At 40.6% G+C, this 23,100-nt stretch overlaps 1 protein-coding gene across 1 annotated transcript in view; it reads left to right on the top strand.

The window, feature by feature from the left end:
* The first annotated feature begins 1,645 nt into the window (after nt 1-1,645).
* Nucleotides 1,646-23,100, top strand: part of LOC146629656 (RNA-binding protein Raly-like) — an 88,365-nt gene continuing 66,910 nt past the window's right edge. The window contains exons 1-2 of the mRNA XM_085358786.1: nt 1,646-1,780; nt 10,714-10,786. Coding sequence (XP_085214912.1) covers nt 1,744-1,780; nt 10,714-10,786 — 110 coding nt within the window. The 5' untranslated portion in view covers nt 1,646-1,743. The remainder of the gene's footprint in view (nt 1,781-10,713; nt 10,787-23,100) is intronic.

A 23,100-nucleotide genomic window follows, 5' to 3' on the forward strand; every position in this document is an offset into this window, starting at 1 on the left:
GTCTGATGGGTAATTGCTCATTGAAATGCATGTGGGGAGGCCGTTAGCCAGCTGCTGACATGAGGCTGACTCCAAGATAAATAAAGCTGCCCAGGAGACAGCCCTGCTCTCCTCATCATCATATCTTAATTGGAAAGGACAGCTTTAATTAAAATGAAACCATTTAATGTATTTTGTAATTAAAGATGAGTTAGATGGCGACTGCTGGGTTGGGCCAGCAGGGCTGCTGAAACAGAAGCAGGCTTTGATTTCATCAACACATTAGAGTTAAATCTCCTATTTATTCTTTTCTTAGATAAATATCATCCTGTTAGGAATTTAAAGACATTGAACTCTGAGATGGATTATGGCTTGAAACATTAATTCAGAAGAACATTGGAAGAAGCAAAAACTGCAGTTCCCCTAATTTCCACTTGAAGCTCCAGCAGTGGGTTGTTCCCCTCGACTCCCATTAACCATCTTTAACCTGGCTACAAAAAACAGCTTAGTTTGCATTATTAGGGGTGTGGCCTCTTTGATTGACATGTGGATGGTGACCCAGCTGCTAACTGCAAGGCGTCACCTCAGCTAATTGGAGCCCCTGGAACCTCTGGAACATCTTTTTATGTGGATATCATCTGGAGGTTAAAATAGTGACTTCTGGTTTCCAAAACACAAAACATGATGTCAGCCAAAACGCTGATGTTGAAAAATGGGTGATGTTACATTTATTAGTCCCTGAATCCTCCCTTCGTTATGCTGCAATAGACGTAGGCTGCTGGGGGATTCCCATAATGCATTGAGTATTTCTTTTCACCCACTATGTGTTAACAGACCTCTCTGCATTGAATCATACTTGTTATTAACCTCTGTCTCTCTTCCACAGCATGTCTTTATCCTGTTTTCCTTCTCCCACCCCAACCGGTCGCAGCAGATGGCCCCGCCCCTCCCTGAGCCTGGTTCTGCTGGAGGTTTCTTCCTGTTAAAAGGGAGTTTTTCCTTCCCACTGTCACCAAAGTGCTGCTCATAGGGGGTCATTTGATTGTTGGGTTTTTCTCACCTTGAGGTGACTTATGTTGTGATTTGGTGCTGTATAAATAAATTGAATTGAATCTTTCAGTTTACTATCAAACTGTAATTAATACAGCTCTCCAGCTGCACTCTGGCTCAGGATAATCATATTTGTTCTGTCTAGAAAATTAATTCTCTATATATGTGGGGGAATAATTACAAAACTCAAATAACAATTCTCCCTTTTGGTTTGCGATCACCTCCTCCCAGAATGCAGTAGTGTTGCAGAACAGTGGGTTTTGCTTTAACAGGCAGAAAAGCATGCACTTCAATTTCTGCTAGCCTTCAACAACCTTGCTTTCATCCACTAGGTGGTGTGACACCTCCATCAGCCAAACACTGAGGCTCACCTGCCTGCTGTTACAGCTAAAGGTACACAACAAATGGAAATACATCTTAAACTTTAAAGTACAAGTTAAGTGAAATGTGCCTTTGAATAATATTTCATTCCACTGATTCTGTGTGTCCTTCTCTACAACACTTGAAGCGGTGATTTCACATTTTTCTCTTTTGCATGCACACTCACTCTTCCTCCCCACTTTCCCGCAGACAAATAATTTGGTCCTGCCTCCTCCATCCCTCTGCTGTTAGGTGGTACAGCCCACTGCCATACTCAGCAGTCAGCCTCTCTCTCGGAGGAGGAGGATTCACACTCTGGTTTTATTTCTCTCCTCCTCTCCTTCTCCTCTTGCTATGACCCATTTGACAAGCGGCTGCCACCAAGACCGATGTGAGTAACAGACACACGCAGACACAGAGTTACATGAGTGTGTTTTTGAGAGAGTGAAGAACGATGTGGTTAGGGTTCACCGGGAGTGCAGTGATGTGCAGGTGTGCATCTCAGGTGTGACCAAGTGTTCATGTGATGGAAACAACTCATGGAGCAAGAGCTGGGCTGAAACTAGATGCTTTGCCCTTTACACTGATGTGAGGAGTGGGCTGAAAGAGCTTTAGCTGTGGCTCAGGAGGTTTAGCAGATCATCTACTGATCAGAAGGTTGAAGGTTTGATTCCTGTCTGCTTCGGTCTGCATGTTAAAGTATCCGTGGGTAAGATACTGAAACCTGAGTTGCTTCTGATGTGTTCATTGGAGTGTGAAAGATAGATAGAAATAAAGCACTTAGACATAGAAAAAATGCTTGAATGAATGTGTGTGTGAAGCAGTGAATGTGACATGTTGTGTAAAAGTGCTTTGACTGCTCGAGTAGAAAAGTGACATGTAAAAACCAGTCCATTCACATGAGGAACAGTGGTCTCAGCGTGTGAGTGTGTTGATGGACATGAAATACGTGTGTTTGATCTCATTCTTCACTGAAAGACTAAATTGTGCCTCTTCATCGCTCTAAAGTGAGATGCTGTCACATCACTTGTCTGAATGGGTGTCTGTGCAGGTGTTAGACAGCATTCAGAAACACAGTGCTGTTTCTCAAAAGCAGGAATCAGTCATTTACAGCTTTTTTAAGCCAGGATGTGTTTTTTGTGCCCATGTGAACTTATTCAAGAAGTATGGTGGATATGTTCTGCTGCTGATTTCAGCTTCCGAACATGCTTTGTTGGTGCAGAACGTTTTTGACACGGCACAGACAGAAACTAGGTTACTTTTAAAATAACGTGAACATGTTAAAAATAACATTTTTTTATGTAAGCATCATAATCTTTAAGGATTGGTATGACTAAAGGCGGCACAGCAGTGATGAATCTCAGCTTGTCTGAGCCTCTTCTTGTCCACATGTCAAAGAAAACAAACTCAAATACCTCCTGATGGTACTCAAAGTGTTTGTGTGAGTCTAAAATATATCAAATACTATCAACATTCACCTTAGAAGAGACACAAAAAGACATGAAAATGACCAACATGTTCTGATCTCAGGACCTCAGATGCTGTTGTTCTGTCAGATGTCTCCGGTGTCTCTGACTCACAGGTAGGGCGTCCTTTGGTGTTTCTGTTTTGACACACCCACCCAGCGATAACAGGTTAATTTATATTAAGAGGGTTTAAATCAAACTTTCTTTTCTATAATCGGACTTTGGCTAGGTTTAAGACCTGAAAACTACTTGCTTAGATTCAGGAAATGGTCACTGTTTGGGTTAAAATGTTCTCCTTCTCAGCATTAACCATGCATGTAATACCTGAAACGATCAAAAGAAAATCAACATTATTTATGCAAGATAATTCATAATTTTATTGGGGAGGGGGTTCGTGGCTCAAAGAGTTGGCAGTTCGTCTTGTAACCGGAAGGTTGCCGGTTCGAGCTCCAGCTTGGACAGTCTCGGCCGTTGTGTCCTTGGGCAAGACACTTCACCTGCTGCCTACTGGTGATGGCCAGAGAGGCTGATGGCGCGATATGGCAGCCTCGCTTCTGTCAGGGCAGCTGTGGCTACAACTGTAGCTGCCTCCACCAGTGTGTGAATGTGAGAGTGAATGAATAGTGGAATTGTACAGCGCTTTGAGGGCCCCGAAAAGCGCTTATATAAAATGCAATCCATTATTATATTGGTTGGGTTTGATTATTGGGGGGGTCATAAACCCCCTAATCCCCCTGGAAATCACGCCCCTGAGCTGCACCTCTGTCTGGTCCTTGTGGGTCCCCTTTGAGTCTTTGTTTTTCTGACTTCTTTCCAGCAATAAGAACAAAGCTCTAACTACAGCAGCACAGGGACAGTGACTCTGAGGTCCTTTTCTTTGTTAAACACTCATCTAATCATAACAGATCCAATCATGTTGTCTCCTCTTGGGACTCAAAACTAATTAATGAGAGTTAAGCTCATGGTTGTGCTTATGCATCCTTGAAAAACATGTAACATCCTCACCATCCACACTGACAGATCAGTGTCACAGTTTGTAAAAGTGGTGTGAACATGGCTGAAGAGGCATCTCTAAAATATTTGGGACTCAGTAACACTTTTAAACAGATGCTGAAGGCATTAAATAAAATATAAAAATTCCAAAATAAAGCAGAAGTCAGGACACATGAAGTTTAAGTTTAACACAGGGTGGAGAACACGACGACAATGTGACTTTTTCAGTTTTGATAAATGATTTTAAGACGTCAACCATCTTCTGAAAGCCTGAGCTGTGACACTGAATTTTTAGTGCAGCAGGATGAACATCAGAGACATAAAGTCACAAACTAATGAAAGCAGGATGCAGAGGAGATAAGGAGATCGCTGCAACAGGAAACTGAATGGATCTGTAATCGGCACACCGATCATCCAGACTGACGCTGTGGATGAGAAGCTCCTGTTTTATTTCTTCCTGGAGACATTAAGGAGCTGACAGATGGGCGCTGATGGCTGCGTTTGTCTGTCACGTATAGAATGAGGATGTTTTTCTAATGTATGTAGACAGTAATGTACGCATATTGTCACTTTAAGGTAATTCATGTGGCAGTACGATAGCAATATACTGCAGAATAGTCAGCAATTCAACACTGTATATGATCACACAGATTACACTAAACATCAAAGTCAGCTTGGTATGTGTCAGCCATTCCCACCATATTTTCCTAATCTCTCATAAACTGACATCTTTATGACGGATAACAGTTACATAAATTGATTTATTTCTATTCGAAATCAGTTCATCTTCTTCCAGTGGCTTGAAAGATGTGAAAAACTAAATACACTGAAAATATGAAACTATCTAAAGTTTGATATATTTCAAGGAGTTACCCTGAGTTATAAATGTTTGCAGTGGGTGCATCCACAGATGAGGTCAACTAAAACCAAAAACCAGCTCCGTTTTTTGTCCTAAAACACGAGTTGCTTCACTGGATTCACACTTGTCTTTATGCTGGGCCTTGGTGCAGCAAGAAGTGGCTCTTCACTTCCAGTCACTAAAAATATGAACAGAAGCTTCATCAAGTCACAAAATAAAAGACCCCGTGCAGACTAAACACGGCACTTTAGAAATGCTCTTGGTGTGATTTAAAGTCGTGTGAAGAAAAAAGTATCCCAGAGACATTGCATCCTGGGGTACCATCCTCTCTTTAATCTTTTGATTGGCTGACCCTTGCAGATTAAAGGCTTGGACATTTGGAGGGTGGGGTCTCTCTGCTCGGAGCCAAAGCTCTGCTCCTGAGATGACCATATTAGGTACTTCCCCTTTTTGTGACATCCAAGAGTCAATTAAATAAAATACCAGTCTGCAGCCCGAGTTTTTGACTCAAAGAGATCACTCTACATACACTGACCTCATTGGGCATATTTAATATGAACAGCCAACTTGTAGTTTTACAAGATGGTAGTGAGATCTACTAGGATATATGGCTTGGACAAAGACAGTTTTCAAGCTGGAGATGTTAAGATCTTCACTGGGATGATCAGGATGGACAAGATTAAAAATGAGTACATCAGAGGGACAGCTGAGGTTGAGCGGTTTCGAGAGAAAGTTGGAGAGGAGGGGCAGCAGAAGTGTTGGACAATGGATGAGAAGATTTATAAATGTAGTGAAGGAGGACATGTAGAGGGTGGTGAGGCAGAGGAGGATGCTAGGGATAGGATGAGACAGAGACAGATGAATTGGCTCTGGCAACCACTAAAGGCAGCAATCGAAAGACAAAGAAGAGAACAGCGCTGGAACATGAGATGACAGGAAATAACCAGAAGCAATAGGCCCCTTTAAAGACTTGATTCGACCTGATGAGTAAAGTTTTAAGGCAGAAACAGTTCCAATTTTATTCATATAAAACCAAATCACAACAACAGTTGCCTCAAGGTGCTTTATCCTCCTAGGACAGGGGTGGGCAATCTCAGTCCACGAGGGTCGGTGTCCCTGCAGGTTTTAGATGTGTCCTCGAACCAACACAGCTGATTTAAATGGCTAAATTAGCTCCTCAACATGTCCTGAAGTTCTCCAGAGGCCTGGTAACGAACTAATCATGTGATTCAGGTGTGTTGACCCAAGGTGAGATCTAAAGCCTGCAGGACACCGGCCCTCGTGAACTGAGATTGCCCACCCCTGTCCTAGGACCTGGCGTCCACATATGTGGACATCACATTTTGGGTTATTTAGACCAAAATATTCAATTTTGCTCCACAAGGGCCTGATATCCACTTATGAAGACGTTATACTGCTACTGTTCTATCGAAATTTTAAATGAATATCCTCATATGTGGCTCTCATTTTTCTTAAAAACAAAAATTAGGTAAAAAAAATCTGCTAATTCTTTGTTTTTACATTCATCGGGTTCCAATCAGGCCAAATATCAAAGAGAAATTAAAAATGCATGCTGTGGAAGAGTTCGGGTCTTGGGAGGTTAAGATAAGTTAACGTTTATTAGTCCTACATGTGGGAAATTTGTTACATTTACATCGTAAGCTAAGGATCCTAAAATTACACAAGAAAGAAAGTAGAGAAAACCCCAACAATCAGATGACCCCCTATGAGCAAACACTTTGGCAACAGTGGAAGGGAAGAACTGCCTTTTAACAGGAAGAAACATCTGGCTTCCCTTGCCCCCAACCAGCTGCAGCAATCATGCTGTGGAAGAGAACCAGAGATTAAGAATAAATAATGATTAAATGCAGAGAGATGTATAAACACAAAGCGAGTGAAAATGAGTAAAATAATAATAATATTAAAAGTGGCTATTGATCCCAAGAGTTCAACGATGTGAATCTCATTCCAACTTTAAAAAGTAATTTTATGCGCTTTTCCTCACCAAAAATCATGTCTGTAATCCTCATTTTCTCTTAGAATTATATTAAAACCTTTTATTACTAAGTTTGAAGCATTTTATAAAAAGTATTAAGTTGTGTTTTGCCTCAGACTGTTTTAAAAGCAACACACAAGCTTCTGATTAATGTTGATTGCAATACAAGTGGCCAGTTGATTCATCAGTGCAAAATGCAGATACAGGTATTCTGCCGATAAAGGGTCATAAACTGATTTAACTGCTGAAGCAGCCATCCACATTCCACAGAAAATGTCGGCGTTACTTAGCCTAGTATACATTTTTCACAGCCTTTTTTGCTGTTGCTATTTTGATAAATGTTGTGTTTTTCATGAATCTGATGGAGGCGGACAGACCATCATCATCACTGCAGAGCGAACGGACGCTCTCTGACAGCTCTTTAAAAACTTAGACAGATAGACAGAGAGAAGTAGCCTTATTGGCCTCATCCAAACGCCAGCACCCGCCCTCTGCTCTGCTCTGGATTTCCTGCCAAACTCTGAAAAGCTCGTCCCTTAAAACCAATAACCAGGAGGGTGTGAAATTATCTTGTCATCGCTCTCTTCTATCCCTCGTCTCGCATTTCTCCTCTTCTTCTCTGTCTCCACCCTATAAAGCTTATGTGCCAGCCAAACAATGCAATGCAATATAAGCAATGAAACAGCTGTAATCACTCAGTCACCCGTTCAGCGCGCTGCAGGCACTGTGGCGACCTGGCAGGCTTATCGATCTCTGGTGGCGGGAACGATTAAAGGCACCCCGGCAGTTAACAGATGGTGAGTGACGGCACTCATAAACCTCGCACTAAAAGACTAATGTCCTACAAGCTGCATCCGGCGTGCCAGCAATAAACAACCCTGCCGCAGACTGTCAGCGATACGAGCAGGGAGAGAGGGATGAAGGGAGGCGACGGGCCACCTGCTGTCCCACCAAACATGGTTTGACATGCGGGGGGTCCTCGGAGCCGAATATGGAGCGCTGATGGAGGTCGTGAGAGACAGTCTGCTCTCAGCTTTCAATTACAAAACCCAAATGGTGCCTGAATGGTTCAAATCTGAAGGAAAGAGGACAGAAAGAAACCCAGAGGAATACTTTGGAAGGAAGATACTTTACAAAAATACAGCAACAGATATAAGCTTGACAATGGCGTAGAAACAATGGCGTAGAAACAATGGCGTAGCTCCATGTATGCTAATGTTGGTCAAGCTGACCACCTCTTAAGTTTAGTTTGAAAAATCTCAACAATTAATATCTTGCATCTAACAACTTAGACTAGATTCACACTTAGGTGTCTTTAGTTAATTGTCATGACAACAGCAACTAATCATGGAAAGATAAGCTTCAGTTAGCAGTTAGCATGAGCCAAGCTGCCTCCATGTTACTGTCTTTGTTCATGTAAAACAGTCTGATTTCACAACACAGTGATAGCTTCTCCTAGATTTTAATGCCAAACTACATGAGCCAGAGTATGTAGAGTATGTAGTCTAGCAGAATATTTACATTCTGAGTAGGATTTGACAGACTGATGCCTGCAGTGGCTTTCAAAGAATGTCTGTCTTCCATGCAAACTATAGGACACCATGACTATCTGCTAGCGACCAATGCAAGTGCAAGGAGGCGTTCAGTTTAGCAAACTTTACTTCTTTGCAACCGATATCACGCTATCGACTGCCAGCAACCTCTTGCAACCAATCACCAACCAGTCTTAGAATATACGTTTTCCCCTAGACTGCTGGTTTTCAGGGGGTCACTGAACATTGTCTAAGCCTAAATAAGTATATACAGTAAATGTGGCTTTAGCACTTAATTTCATGTTAGCTGCCAACTGGCTGGGGAACACACATTTTTCTCTCCTGATCAGTGATTGCCAGATGGTCACCACCTCATCATAAATGCCGAGACCAAATCTGAACTTGGGGGGAATGAAAAAAAAAATTAATTCCAAGTGACACATCAAAAACTTCACATTTGTTTCAAAATGCCAGTTGTGCCTTTCTCACAAACATAGGGTTAGGGTCATGTACAGCCTTAGATAAAACGTCATTTATTATACTACTCATTCTAATATTAATCCAGAGAGCACTCCACTGTGATCACCACACTGATTCTACTGTAGAAATAAGGCTGCTCATCACTGCTTTGTTACCTACTGAAAATCAGGCTCTGGCTCCTGGGCTGGAGACTGCATACACCACTCTGGGTTCTTCACAACTAGCTTTGTGTGCTTTGCAGCTGTCTCTGCAATTTAGCTTCTCGTTAGTGTCCTGTCATGCAATAAATAAATAAAAGTCCACATCTCTACTCCTAAGCTGTAAATCACTCTAAAATTTCCCACCTCACAGCACATGAACAAAAAGCCAGCTGACTGTAGCACGTTTGCAGAAAAAAAAGGCATTTATGTAAAGAGCATAAGCTCAATAACTGAGTTACTATGTTACATAAATATATATGGCCACACAATGCATATAATATATAGAGTTTGAACCATTTTGGTGCATACATGTAAATTTCGTTATGGTGAACTTGTCGTACATTAGCTTGCTTGTTCTGATGCATTATAAACTTGTGGTTTCTGAGTTAGCTTAGCATTCAGATGTGAAATGGGTTTCAGCGGACGAGGATTGGAGTTTAAATTGTTCTCAGCACAGCTGATTTCAGTGGCTAGATTACCTCCTCAACTTGTCTTGATGCTCTCCAGAGGCCTGGTAATGAACTAATCATTTGATTCAGGTGTTTTGACCCAGGGTGAGATCTAAAACCTGCAGGGCACCGGCACTCGAGGCCTGGAGTTCCCCACCCCTGGTCTAGATGATGACAATGCTGCATCTCCAACTTTGAGATAAATAAAATAAAATATACCCGACTAGATAAAATAGATGCTAGTCGGGTATATTTTAGCATCTTTTCAGCCAGTGAGTCTTGTTTGAGAAACTTTCTCTCATGAGGTAGATGTAAACCAAAGCATACCTGCATGGTTACAGATAGCTTTTTGGATGTTAAGAAGTGAAATGGAAGTGAAACTTTCAGTGACCCCAGAGATTGCAACTTTTTAACTCAAAGTCATACTTGGTAATAAGTCTGGGCAGTTGTTTGGGGAGCTCCCATCTAAATGGATGAAGACAGAGCCTCAGTATCAACTTCTGTGGTCAGAGCGACATAAAAACTGTGCGTGTCCTGTATGTATGAATAAACAAATCCATGAAAAACATTTAACAAATTGGAGGACTTTGCCCCAGGATAAGGTTTCAATTTTTTCCCCTTTGCAGATTTATGTCTACTTTCAGTTTATGAAACTTGCTCAGGAGAGTAATTCTCTCATTTTTCTGGAGCCCGTTCTCTTTGCTGTAACTTCCAGACACAACCTCAGAGATTTATCACGGCAGCATAACGTAACAGCCCGGCACAAGAGTTTACAGGGGTTTCTGAAATCAAATTTTCTGCTTCCCTTTTGTTAGGGCATACCCCATTTTTGTGCTCTCTTTGGCTGACAGACATGCTTGTTGTTGATAGGAGGAAAGCAGCATGAATGTGAGAGAAAATTAATTCCAGTCTGACAGATGGAAGCCAATTAGTTGCTCTGGCCACTCGTTAGGGCCGCCGGCTGAGCCCGCTGGGGCTGTGTGTGTGTGTTTGTGTACAGGGAGGGTGTGTAGCTGTGCACTTTGTTTGTGGTACAGTTTTTCTTTATTAATTTACTTTTGGGAGTCGTGCAAGTGCTGTGTGAGAGCTGTGTGTGGCTTATGGCTTTAGTTAGTGTTTGTAGACTTGCTTTAAGGCCAAAGTAAGAGTGAGTCTCTAGGAAAGTATGTCAGTGTAATGCCACGTAACGTGATGGATAGTGTACTGTCAGTAATACAGGTGTGTGTGTGTGTGTGTCAGCTGTGGGTTCAGGCAGTGTTTTATGTCTAACTCCATTACCGTCTTCCTCGCGTCAGGTGCTGAGACACCAGGCCTCAGTGTCTAACTTAATTTGACGGTTTGTTTTCCAGACGCCAGGATGAACGGTAAACTGAGAGCCGGTCGGACCACGACAGCCAAGAGAGGAAGCAGCGCCATTGACAGGTGCGTCTGCATATCTACCACTCCACCTGAGTTACAGATATTGCTTCTGTGGTTACATTTATAGAAACTTCAATTTAAAAATAATGAAAAAGATCATGACTTGCACCCTCACAACACTATGAAATAAGCTTAAAAATAATGAAAGTTTGACTAAAGAGTGTCCTAAAGAGGAATTCTATTCACTATCTTCAGCTGGAAATTGTTTTATGCTGGTTCTATGTTGACATTTAAACACATTTGGAGGGAAATCTTGGAGGAAACTTCCAGCATGAAGTTTAGGGATTGCTTGGAAATGGGCTTTGCAGTTGTCACTATGCATTGTTGATAATTTAGAGATCTGCCTTAGAGACATGATAAGATGAAGAGAAGCAGTAGCATCTCATAATCTCAGTGCAGGTGGAAGTGGTACATCATCAAGGTAGAGAAAAGGCGGTTTTAGGAAGACACTTTGATTGCTTTGGAGTAGAAAGTTTGCACGTTTGTACATTATCTTGCACCGGTTACTGAAAAGTGTGCATAATTTAATACGTTTATTATTATAAATACCAATAAATCTTAAAGAACTCAAAAGAAGTAATGTGGAAATGTTAAAAAAACAACTAAAGATAAAGAATATCCAAACAAACAAGCCAGCAGCCTTTCTTGATAGCTTGAGCTTGATAGTTGAGATGATTATTTATCAATCTTAAACATCATCTAGATGTCCTCCTTAGACTTTCCAGAAAACAAAGCTTGTGTTCAGAAGCTGTCTCATATTTTTCCATCGAGAAATTAGTATTAATGTCAAAAATACTGCTCCCTAACAGTAAGTTAACGACCAAATCTCCTTCTTTCTCATCCTTCTGAGTTAATTAATTAAAGCATCATTAGCGTCCATCACAGGTTTACAATGATAACATCAGGTGGCAGAGTTGATGAGTGTGACAATAAAGACGTGAAGTTTGCCATGAAAGAAATCAGACAGTTTACATGCAGACACATGTAACTGACTTAAAAGTGTTTTATTGCTTCATTCACAGCTGTTTAGTAACCAAATGTGAATCAGACGCCACTGCATTAAAAACAACAACAAAAATATATGCAGTTCTTGATTTTATCATCATCACTCTTTAGAAGCTGCTCTTCTTAGAATTTCTAATGAAATTTTGACGAGGAAAGATGAACATTTTTGATTTAACAGCATCATCCAAATCCTCACATTGATCATTGCTGAAAACTTTGGGTTCTCCTCTGTTATCTTGTCCTGTCGTGTGTCTCAAGGTTCTGTTTTGGGCATTTTTAAAGGTGTCACATATCTTACATATGACATGATATCCAGTTATACGTTTTATTTCTTCACAGAATGTTGCAAAAATAATTATCAGTTATCATTATCATTATAAGTTCTTGTTTGTGCTCTTGACAGCTTTGTTGCCACTGTGATCAACAATCTTGGCCATCATTGGTTCAATCAAAAGTCAGAAATGTACTTATTACATTGGACCAGGCTCTTAGCTTTGATAACCATGTTAATAGTCTGTCATACTACTTTGTCCATGTTTTGTGCCTCAGTTGAATGGTGTCAATTCAATTCAATTTTATTTATATAGCGCCAAATCACAACAAAAGTCGCCTCAAGGCGCTTCATAGATACAGAGAAAAACCCAGCAATCATATGACCCCCTATGAGCAGCACTTTGGTGACAGTAGGAAGGAAAATCTTCCTTTTAACAGGAAGAAACCTCCAACAGAACCAGGCTCAGGGAGGGGCGGGGCCATCTGCTGCGACCGGTTGGGGTGAGAGAGGGAAGACAGGATAAAAGACATGCTGTGGAAGAGAGACAGAGGTTAATAACAGATATGATTCAATGCAGAGAGGTCTGTTAACACATAGTGAGTGAGAAAGGTGACTGGAAAGGAAAAACTCAATGCATCATGGGAATCCCCCGGCAGCCTACGTCTATTGCAGCATAACTAAGGGAGGATTCAGGGTCACCTGGTCCAGCCCTAACTATATGCTTTAGCAAAAAGGAAAGTTTTAAGCCTAATCTCGAAAGTAGAGATAGTGTCTGTCTCCCGAATCCAAACTGGAAGCTGGTTCCACAGAAGAGGGGCCTGAAAACTGAAGGCTCTGCCTCCCATTCCCCCGTGTCCAATTGTAATTCACTGTAAACTAGTCTCAGTAAGTCACTTATAAATGGTCCAAAGTGGTGATTACTTTGAGAGCTCTGCATAGTCACGTCTGCTGACATTAGTGAACTCCTGCATTAATAAATATCATGCAGGTCATTGAGGTCATCCGACTAAAACCTTTCAATGGTTCTTTGTTCTAGAATGAAAACTAACAGAGACGTATATGTAGATACATTTTGCTTACTTGCTTAATTTCCTTCACTGCAGTAATCTGATGGATACTGAACCTTTATTACAAATAGAAACATTAATATCTAACAGACACGTTTGATGAGTAGACAGCATAACAAATCAAGGTGATGCTTATACACACAACCTACCTGACTATTTAAATATGACACCTGAAAAGTCTATTTGGATGAAAATCTGTATCTAAGAAAATGTGCTGTTCCCAGTGTCTCCATACAAGTGCAAACTTATGTTTTGTAATTCTGGAAATTCAGACCAAACTTCCCTCCCTGTTTTTAGAAGTGTAATCCAGGGAAGGAAGAAGGCCAGTAATAGTGTTTTGTGTTGTGTTGATGAGCCTTTGCTGAGGCCCCGTTTTTCAGCCTTGTATCATTCTATCAAAATAGCTTTGACACATAATCTGTTAAAACTTTACAATACGACATGCGACTCCCCTGCATTTCATTTATAATTATAAAGGTATTTTATTTTGAATTACAATGTAATTACATTTACCTACAAATACTTAAAGGTAGGTACACTAGAATAAGGGGCTAACAAGTCTGATTTTTACAGGAATCAAAGAAAGAATTATTATCAAATTAAATGTATTTAATGCTTAATGTTATTTAAGGCTATTACTTCATAGTATGGATATAGATAAACACTACACTAAGTAAAGCAATGCGTACCTTTAGGTAGAGCACAATTTAATAGGAATTTTGTGGAAAAACAAAGGAGGAGCGAGGCCCGTATTACTGAGTGTTCAATCTTGCACTTTTACATCTCTATCATCATTATGTTTATGTACATGATGTTCTATTATTCAATTTCCCTCACTTTTTAGTAATTATTTAGCAGAGATTTGAAACAGTTTATTGATAATTTAGTGTTTAAAGTTAAAATAAATAAATAAACATTAGTCTTGTGCATGATATGGCCCCTGACCAAAAGCTACAGCAGACCTATGAGGTGAGATGGAGAAACATTGTTTTTCTGCAAAATTACCATGAAATTACAGACTTTAATTTATTTACACTGCAGTTAAAATTATGTACAGAATAATTTCTGTCTGCTTTCCTGTAAAATATCTGAAGTTACACACTACATAAATGTATTTAGAGTATAAATATTTCTTTGTTTCCTGTAAAAACTTGACTCCCTACCCCCTTATTCTAGTGAACCAACCTTTATGTATTTGTAGGTAAATATAATTGTAATTTAAACGTAATTAAATTATAATTCCATTTAATTACAGGGAATTATACCATAATCCAAATTATCCAAAAAACAAGTACAACTAGTGTTGCTTCAGTAAATCCATTTACATTAGAAGACATCCATGAGCGGTTCACAGAGACAGCATTCCTCTGCGATACAGGGACGTGCATTTGAATCTTTGAGTGTTCGAGATCCTTTATGTCGTTTAAATTCTTTGGAGTAATTTTGCTAACATTACATGTTAAACTTGTGTTTTTATAGTAGTACCACCAGAACAGCAGCTCTATCAATGCTGGTTTTCTGTGGTTGTTAGTGCTGCAGTTGGCATTTTGTTTGAGGCTGAAAGTGAATGACGGTCCAGCTGTCCCCAGCTTTAACCTCATTCTCTGTTTACATGGAAGCTAAAGCCAAACTGTCCTCCAAATCCCACCACCGCACGCCGCTGGACGGATTAAAGCCGGGACGAACACGACTCAGCGACGGCAAGAGTTGGGATTTACAGCCAGGCAGCCGCACAGCCAACCCCCAGAGAGGCTGTGAGGATCTGTGGAGGGAGCCAGTGGGAACAGTTCACTGTGCGTGAACCCTCGTTGCTCAGGATTTCACATAATTCACTTACCACAGCCTGCAAAAGGCGGCAGGCTTAAATAAGCTTTACTTCTTAAACCTCTACCATCATGAGAAACTAAGGTGGAGAGTCAGAGCTCAGCCCAAACATCCAGAGAATGTTTGTGGATGCTAGAATTAACAATACGTCCACAAACACAGAAAAATGGACAAAGCTTGTTCCCACTTTGTCTTTTTTTATATAATTTGACCTCGAGAAATCTCCCGCCAAATTACATTTGATTTGTCTTTCAAATGTGCTAATTGTTTTTTAAAAAAGTTTCAGCCTTTTGGCCACATGGAGAGCAGGTACACAGACTTTTATTCATCAGTGTGTGTTTTCTGCGACATTTTTCCGTCTGAACACCCCAGCTTGTCTTCCAGATGGGTTCGGCCTCCTTCTCCGTGTCCTAATCAAAACTAACAACACCAAACCTGCTTTGAGCAGCAGAGCTCTCGCCTGAGGTACAAACACACAGCAGCTCATTGTAGCTACAACATTTATCACTGACAGAATTATTCACAGGTAGCAAGCCAAGAAAGTTCACGTGATGATGCAAAAACCGGCAGCGTGTCGACCCAAGTTCAGTAATGTTTACTCATCAGAGGAAAATAGTAGTTTGGCGAGTCTGTCACAGCTGCTGCGGAAGCCCCAAACTTCCTGAGAATTCTTCTGTAATCAAAAACGTGGTGTAATTTCAGGGGGTCTTGGAGGGGTTTTACAAGGAGTCTTAATGGGAACCATGTGCACAACTGTCTCATTAGCTTGCAGTGCCTAAAAACAGTATTCCCATTTGCATAGGTATATAGATATACACATATAGGTATACACAGCCAGCAGCACCTGGACCACTGATACAAAGCAGGACAGATCCATGGTGTCGTGTTGTTTACATAAAAAGTCTGAGCCTACCATCTCAGTGTTGGATAAGTAACTGAGACTAATCAGACCAGGCAATATTTTTTTCCAAACCTCTATTGTAATCACACTGTTAGCACAGATAGGAGAGTTCAGTCAAGAAAAACCCGCAAAGTGGACTTCAAATTCTTTACACTCAAGTTTTGCATGACAAAAGTACTGCAGGTACTGCACGTTTCAAAGTACAAAGTTGAGTCAAATGAAATAAAAATGCAGCATTCAAGCTGAAAGTAAAAATCCAAGCAAAGTGCAAAACACAAATGTCTCAATGGAAGGCAAACAATGTTTTCCAGGCTGTTAACCCTCCAAATTACACTGTCGCTTTGCACATCTCTGAAATGGGAGCGTCATCTCGCAGCAGCCAATTTTGGAGTGCATCAGAGCACCGACCCCAGTGCAGGAAGCATCCCGAGAAAAGAAATTTCATTACAATATGATGACAGGGTGACTAAGAATATTTGAGTTTTCTCTAAAGCTACTTTGATTTAACAGTAATCAAAAGGTACACGTAGATTAATCATCATACTTAAACTGTTTTAAATGTTGCCCATAGTGAAAGTATTTTCAGGTTAATTAAAAACACGCCGTGCTTTAGCATGTTTTTTCTTGTTTTAGCTTCCAGCTCTGTTGCCCTGGATACGAGGTAAACTTGTGTCTGAGGTTTTTGGCAAACTGAATGATGCCACACGTTGCTTTCTCTGTAGCTCAATCTATCATTATCCTAGTTTCAAAATTTATAATTTTGTTACTTTTGGGTTTTCTTTTTGAAAAATTCAACTATTATGACAGTTTTCTTGCAAGATAACATAAAGAACATTAGAAAAATAAACTTCCTAACTGCGATGCTTAGGTGTATAATCACTGATAAATGTGTGATCGTCTGAATAATTATTTACGCTCTGATTCTCAGCTCTGTCCCTCATCCTCTAAAGGTCTGTCTCACAGTTTGAAGCCCTCTGAGAGGTTCTAGTTGCTCCATCCTGCATTTTAAATCTCTTTCCTCGCTGCAGACGTCCTTTCATGTTAGCAAGAAAGACTTTTTAAAAGCAGCGTATGCATCTCTAAGCTTCAGAGACCGAGACTCTGGGGGAAGGCTCTGAGCTCCAGTCTGAGGTGAAGGAAGTGGGGCTGTGTGGCGTGACTTATACATTATCAATACTTCACTGCACCGGTGATGTTAAACAGTGCAGAGGAAAAAACATGGCTCTCTCTGGGATGCTGAGAGCTGAGCACGACCGCAGGTGGCATTGTGTTTTTTAATTGTTTGATGATCGTTAATCAAAGGGCACGATTAACTGCTCAGATGCCTCCACACAGTGTAGTGCACAGTTTACTCTTATATCAGTAATACAGGATTGATTCAAATCCAGTTACTGTTTGATCTGCATCAGAAAGCTCACTGTAACCTATAGGACATCCTGATTTTGCCAAGTGGTTGTTGTTAACATTGTTATGATAGCCTAACACGCTGTTTGTGTTGTCATAAGGGAGATGCTGGCAAAAATAATACCAAAAATACCACGTGTCACCTGTTATTACTGCAAAGAAGTGGAAGAAGCATCGCACAGCACGGTTTATGGTGCTTCTGTAGGGATCAAGGCTTGTGGACAGTGCAAGTTGGCCGATGTGGGTAAATGACTGGAAAGTATTGAGAGGACTGGCTGGTGATAGGGGTGGAAAGCATGGCTGATTGTTGGGAGCTGAGAGGATGACAGGGTGAGGAATGATGTGGGACTGGTGGGCTTAAGGTAAGCTCAGCTAGAGAGTCATCAGCTAATTCTAGCACCGGAGCTGATTAGCTGGGTTAGGAAAGTGAGTCCCTAATTCTTATCTTATTGTATATTTTTATTCTATTTTATTCTACTGTATATAGTATATTATTTTATTCTATTCTGTACAGCTGTGTACTGTATTTATTCTTATTGTATTCTAATTTTTGCGTCATAACTTTTGCACTGTCCACTTCCTGCTGTGACAAAACAAATTTCCCACGTGTGGGACTAATAAAGGTTATCTTATCTTATCTTATCTTATCTTAATTCAGTGTGATCGTAAGTGAGCCCACCTACTGCAACTTTTATTTACCTCACGCAGTTTAAATGCAAGAGATAAATGTGTAAAACTGCAACATTATCTATAAAAATCAATTTTGTTTTTTGTAGAAGGCTGTGAACATGGTTATTTGTGCTGTAACATTGAAGTCTGACTTACTGCTGGAGCCTCTAGTGGACATTAGAGGAACTGCATTGACATCATTGTTCCCATAAGGAGGTTTCTGCTTGAATGTAACTCAAATAAAAGCTGATATGATTAGAAAACAGGTGGAGAAGTGATGCCATTTGGGTTTTTCATTCACCTTCTTCTTGCTGCTTTGTACTAAGTCCGTTTCTATTGGACTGCCACATTTTTTGATGTGTTAATTCTGTGTTAATAGTTCTAAAAGTAGCTGTGGAAACTTCCACAGCTGTGGAAAACCCAAATGAACTGTAATTGCTCTAGTTTTTTAGTCTCGCTCCAAATCTTTGTTTATTTTGAGTGCATGTCAGTGTGAGGCGAGGGTGTTTGTCATCATGGTGGATGAGCCGTGTGACAAAGTCCAGCAGCTGCTGGCTTACATGACATGACAGTCACACACACACACACACACACAGAGGGACTGTTGTGCGATTACGCCGCCTCTCACAGAAGCTTTACTGAATCTCTCAGATATGATCGATGGCTGCATCCTCTGTGTTTGGGACTCATGCAGACACACAAATACTTTTGTACTTCTGAGGACCCTGAATTTTTTTGGTCACTTCTAACTATTGTGACTTTTTTCCAGTAAGCACAAAACTACTAAGTGGAATATCAGAAACCTGATGTCTTCTGGAGAACAGAATCATTTTTCCAAACATCCTAGTTTTATTTTGAAAGCTTGGATTATTTTACTTTTCACAAAAAACAAGAACCACCAGGGTAAAACTGTTATATCCTCTGATGTCAGTACTTAACCTTTTTGTATCCTTTCTGTGGGATAAAAAAAAAAGCCACCAGTCACGGAAGTTGGCTACTCCTCCCTGAGCTCAGTTCTTCCTGTTAAATTGGAGTTTTTCCATCCTATTGTCGCCAGGTGTTTCCTCATGCGGGACTCTTATGGTGTTTTCTGTCTATTATTTTAGGGCCTTTACCTTAAAATATAAAGCACCTGGAGGCAACTGTTGTTGTAATTTTGGCACTCAATTAATAAAGCTGAATTGAATGGATAACAGCCTGCAGTCATTTGTTGTAGTTTTCAGCGAGTCTCTCATGCGTCTCCTGAGCGATCCCAGCGGATTCTTCTTTGGAAAATTTCTTGAGCTTCTCCAGATTTGATGGTCGTCTGGCTTCAGTTCACCCCTCACATTTTCAATGGGATTCAAGTCAGGCTTTGTGCAGGCCAGTCAATAACATTCACTTTGGTGTTGGAAGAGAAAAAAAACAATTCAGACTGAATTTGTTGCTGACTGCTTGAGGGTTTTACGGTTTTTAAGATTGGATAAGTGGAAGAGAATGGATGGATCATGGTTGTTAGCTTTTTCGTGCGACTCTTGTGTCAAACGATATGTGTTAATTATCCTTAATGCTGAGTGTGTTCTCAGTGCTGTTCTTCATAACTCCACCTCTTAAAAAGTGGGGACAGGGTGTAAGATGTAAATAAAAATAGAACACAATGATTTGCAACTCTCACAAACCCATTTATTTATTTTATTTAGTCAAAATGAGCTAATATTCTTCCTAAAATGGTAACTTTTCTCAATTTAAACATTTATGTGTTCTCTTTGTGTTCTGTCGATGTCCTGCACTTCGGCCTGTTTAGCACTTTCGCTAAATCCTAATGGCTAATCAACAGCCTAAAACTAATTGTGCTCTTCTTCTAAAATCAAGTCTCCTGAAAAATTTTAGGTCTCCAAAAAAAGGCGTCACTTTCCAAAGGCATCATCGATGTTATGGTTGTGCTTTCTAATGCTGGAGGAATGTGATTACTGATGTACAGACAGATGGTGTTTCCAAACTGATCCGGGCTCATCGCTTTAGTCTCTGGGGCTGCCGTCCAGTCCTCTGCTCAGGATCCAAGCACACAATGACAGACCCACACTCGTGTGATGTGCCAGTTTGGCACAGCGCTGTTTCCATGATTTTCTTTTTAACCTGTCTGCTGACGGGAGGAGGGTCACAGGAAATCAAGAATATTTGTAATTTGTATTTTGTAATATAATGTCGCAAATTGGGGTGAAAAATATTAGACAAACATTTTAGGCTCATGTTCAGCCCCTTGCCCTGACACAGATATATAGTCGTGTGAAAAATTAAGTACACCCTCATTACTTACATAAGAATTAAAATGTCAAGTAGTAGTCAGGTGCTGCTACTCAAATGCACTTGATTAACTGATGACCAGTAAGAGTGAGCACCTTTAGAAAAACAGAGGTTCTGGCAGTTTGGTGGTCTGGAGCATTCAGGTGTGCCACAATCTTCATCCAAGCAGAAAAACTGCAAAAAACCCAAGAGCTCCATCTCAGCCTCTACAGGCCTCGGACGGCAGTTTAAATGTTCTTGACAGTGAAATTCGTAAAAGACTGAACGAGTGTTGCTTGTTTCTCTCCAGAAAGGCTGCATGACTTAGGTTTGCAAGCTGTATCTGAAAAACCCACCACAACAATGTCCTTTGTACAGATGAGACCAGAAGTGGAGATATTTGTCCAGAATAAACAGCAGGACATTAGAGAGAAAAATACAACAACAACAACAAAAAATAGCATATCAGCACAAACAACTCAAACCAACTGTCAGCACAATGATGGAGGGCTGATGATTTGGGCACCTGGGGGTCACTGAGTTGACCATTAACTCCTCTGTATATCAGAGTCAGATCTGAGGACACATGTCTGACAGCTAAAGCTCAGACCAAACCAACTGGACAATAATGCAAAGCCAACGAATCCATACCTCAAACTGACCGAAATGCTGTGGTGGGACCTTCAGAGAGCTGTTAATGAATCCTGCAAACCTCAGTGCAGCTCTGTAAAGAGTGAGCCAAAATGTGATGTGATGTGAGAGGGCGATAAAGTCATGTAGAAAATCATTACTTCAAGTTATTGCTGCTAAAGGAGGTTCTACAAGCGACTGAATCTCAGGGCGTACTTCGTCTTTCACAGGACTGTATCTCTGTAGTTAAATAAAGTGTCACTTTAATTCTCTAGTTTTTCCTTAGAGAGAAAGAAATTTTAGATTAGATTAGATTCAATTTATTGTTATTGAAATGTATATGACTCAAACAATGACCAAAGTACAATCAATATGGATACATACACAGATATATACTATACACACACATGTATAAATACAACCCAATTACAATATGCACAATATTTAAATGAATGCACAGTTTTATTGTATGAAATGAGTGGATGTAATGTACATGTAAATGAGTGGTGTGTGTGAGTCCACAAGGTAGACTTGAGCATGTGCATTGCTACCAGTGTCCATTAAATTACACATAAAACATCGAATTCCAGCGTTCTTCTTCTGCAGGCAGGCTGTTGGTCGATTTAGGATTGATGACAGGACACATTCCCTCGATGTTTTCGTGCCATACCTGGGAGTTAAATAAAGTTAAATAAAAACACTTTCACAAGAAGCTACAGATTTTCTGCTGCTCCTCACATTAAAATGGTTCATGGCATAACGTGGATGAGACATACGAATGTGTAGAACTGTGAATGATGCAAAGCTGCTCTACTGCAGTCCAAGAATAAAGACATGGAGCTGGTAATGATCTACTTAGTAGGTCCACTTTAAAATGTGTTTAACTATCAAGTGAAATTACGGCATTAAAAGCAATATTTTGTATTTTTGATGATATTGTAAACGTCCAATAAGGGAAACATTTAACAACTGTGTCCCTGACGGGAAACGCTCAGTGGGTTCCAGCCACCGTTTCACCTGCAGCTCCATAGCTGTCTGTCTCATTTTCTAATTGAGACGTTATTTTGTTTCCTTTTTTTCTATCAGCTGCAAAAATCTTAGAGAACTTTTGACTTCAGTGAAGCCTCCTCCTTCCACGTGCAGGGCTGCCTGCAGGTCGGTGCCTCCTGAATCCATGTGAATCAGCATTTAATTAACCGATGGGGAGGCCTCTCAGGTTCCTGGCAGCTCTGGGGTTGTACAGTCCTCACATTGATCTGCGCTTTTGTTGGAGGCAGATCTTCAGACTGCAAAGTGTGTTTTCCTACCTCCTGATTAACTTCACATCAACTACGCGAGGGCAAAAAAAAAGAAATCAAAGGAGAGACAGAGGACGAGGGTGAGATGGAGAGAGAGATAGCGATGATGGGAGAGACACAGAGCGAGGGCACCGAGCAGAACTCTGTAATTATGTCTTCTTGTCCCTCGATCGCCCTGCTGAGATGAGCGTTTAGCGTAAAGAGATGAATCAGCGTTTCTTTTGAGGAGAAAAATAACAGCTCGATAAAGAGGCGGCACAAAAAACTCCCAAGAAAACAAAAACCATTTAACACACACACTCACGCACTCACACACACACACACACACACACACACACACACACACTCGGAGGGAAGATAAAGAGAGGAAACTAAACAGCCTCCTTGTTTAAATTTAAATGTCGCCTTTGATGGAGCTGTGCTGCCGGCTGCCGGTTTCACCTCATCGACTCTGAAATGGCCGAGTGTGTTTACATGCAAACAAAACACGCAGTTTAAATATAATTAAGATAAGACTGTGGACGCAGGTTGGCCGGCAGGTCCTGTTTGGAGCTCACAGTGAGAAAAGATTTAAAACTGTTTACGTCTGTCATCTTTTTCTGTATGTTCACTGAATGTGAGAAAAGGATAATCCCCACATCGTCCATTATTATGCAGTGAAACAAATTATTTTTCACTTTAAAATATGTTTTTGGTGCTTTTGTATTAAAGCATTTATCTAGCAAAGTGCAGAAACCACAATGCAGGATGTGCAATTCATATTTCATAATTAGTCTGAATTCCCACTTTGAATACTTCCCGGGATTTTTACACCTTTTGGGTTTAAGCACAGGCCGTACATTGTCCTGTTCTCGCCTCCGATTGTGCTTTGTCTTTCTCCTTGAACTACAGCCTTCCTTCCTCTCATCTGTATGCGTGCTCTGCATATATAGCTTCAGAATAAATAGCTTTAGAAGTTGGAGCCATGGATATATTCTGCCTGA

The sequence above is a fragment of the Diplotaxodon limnothrissa genome, linkage group LG7 (assembly GCF_057381915.1).
Source record: "Diplotaxodon limnothrissa isolate DT_005_m linkage group LG7, D_limnothrissa_male_GT1.1, whole genome shotgun sequence".
In the NCBI taxonomy this organism is placed as follows: Eukaryota; Metazoa; Chordata; class Actinopteri; order Cichliformes; family Cichlidae; genus Diplotaxodon; species Diplotaxodon limnothrissa.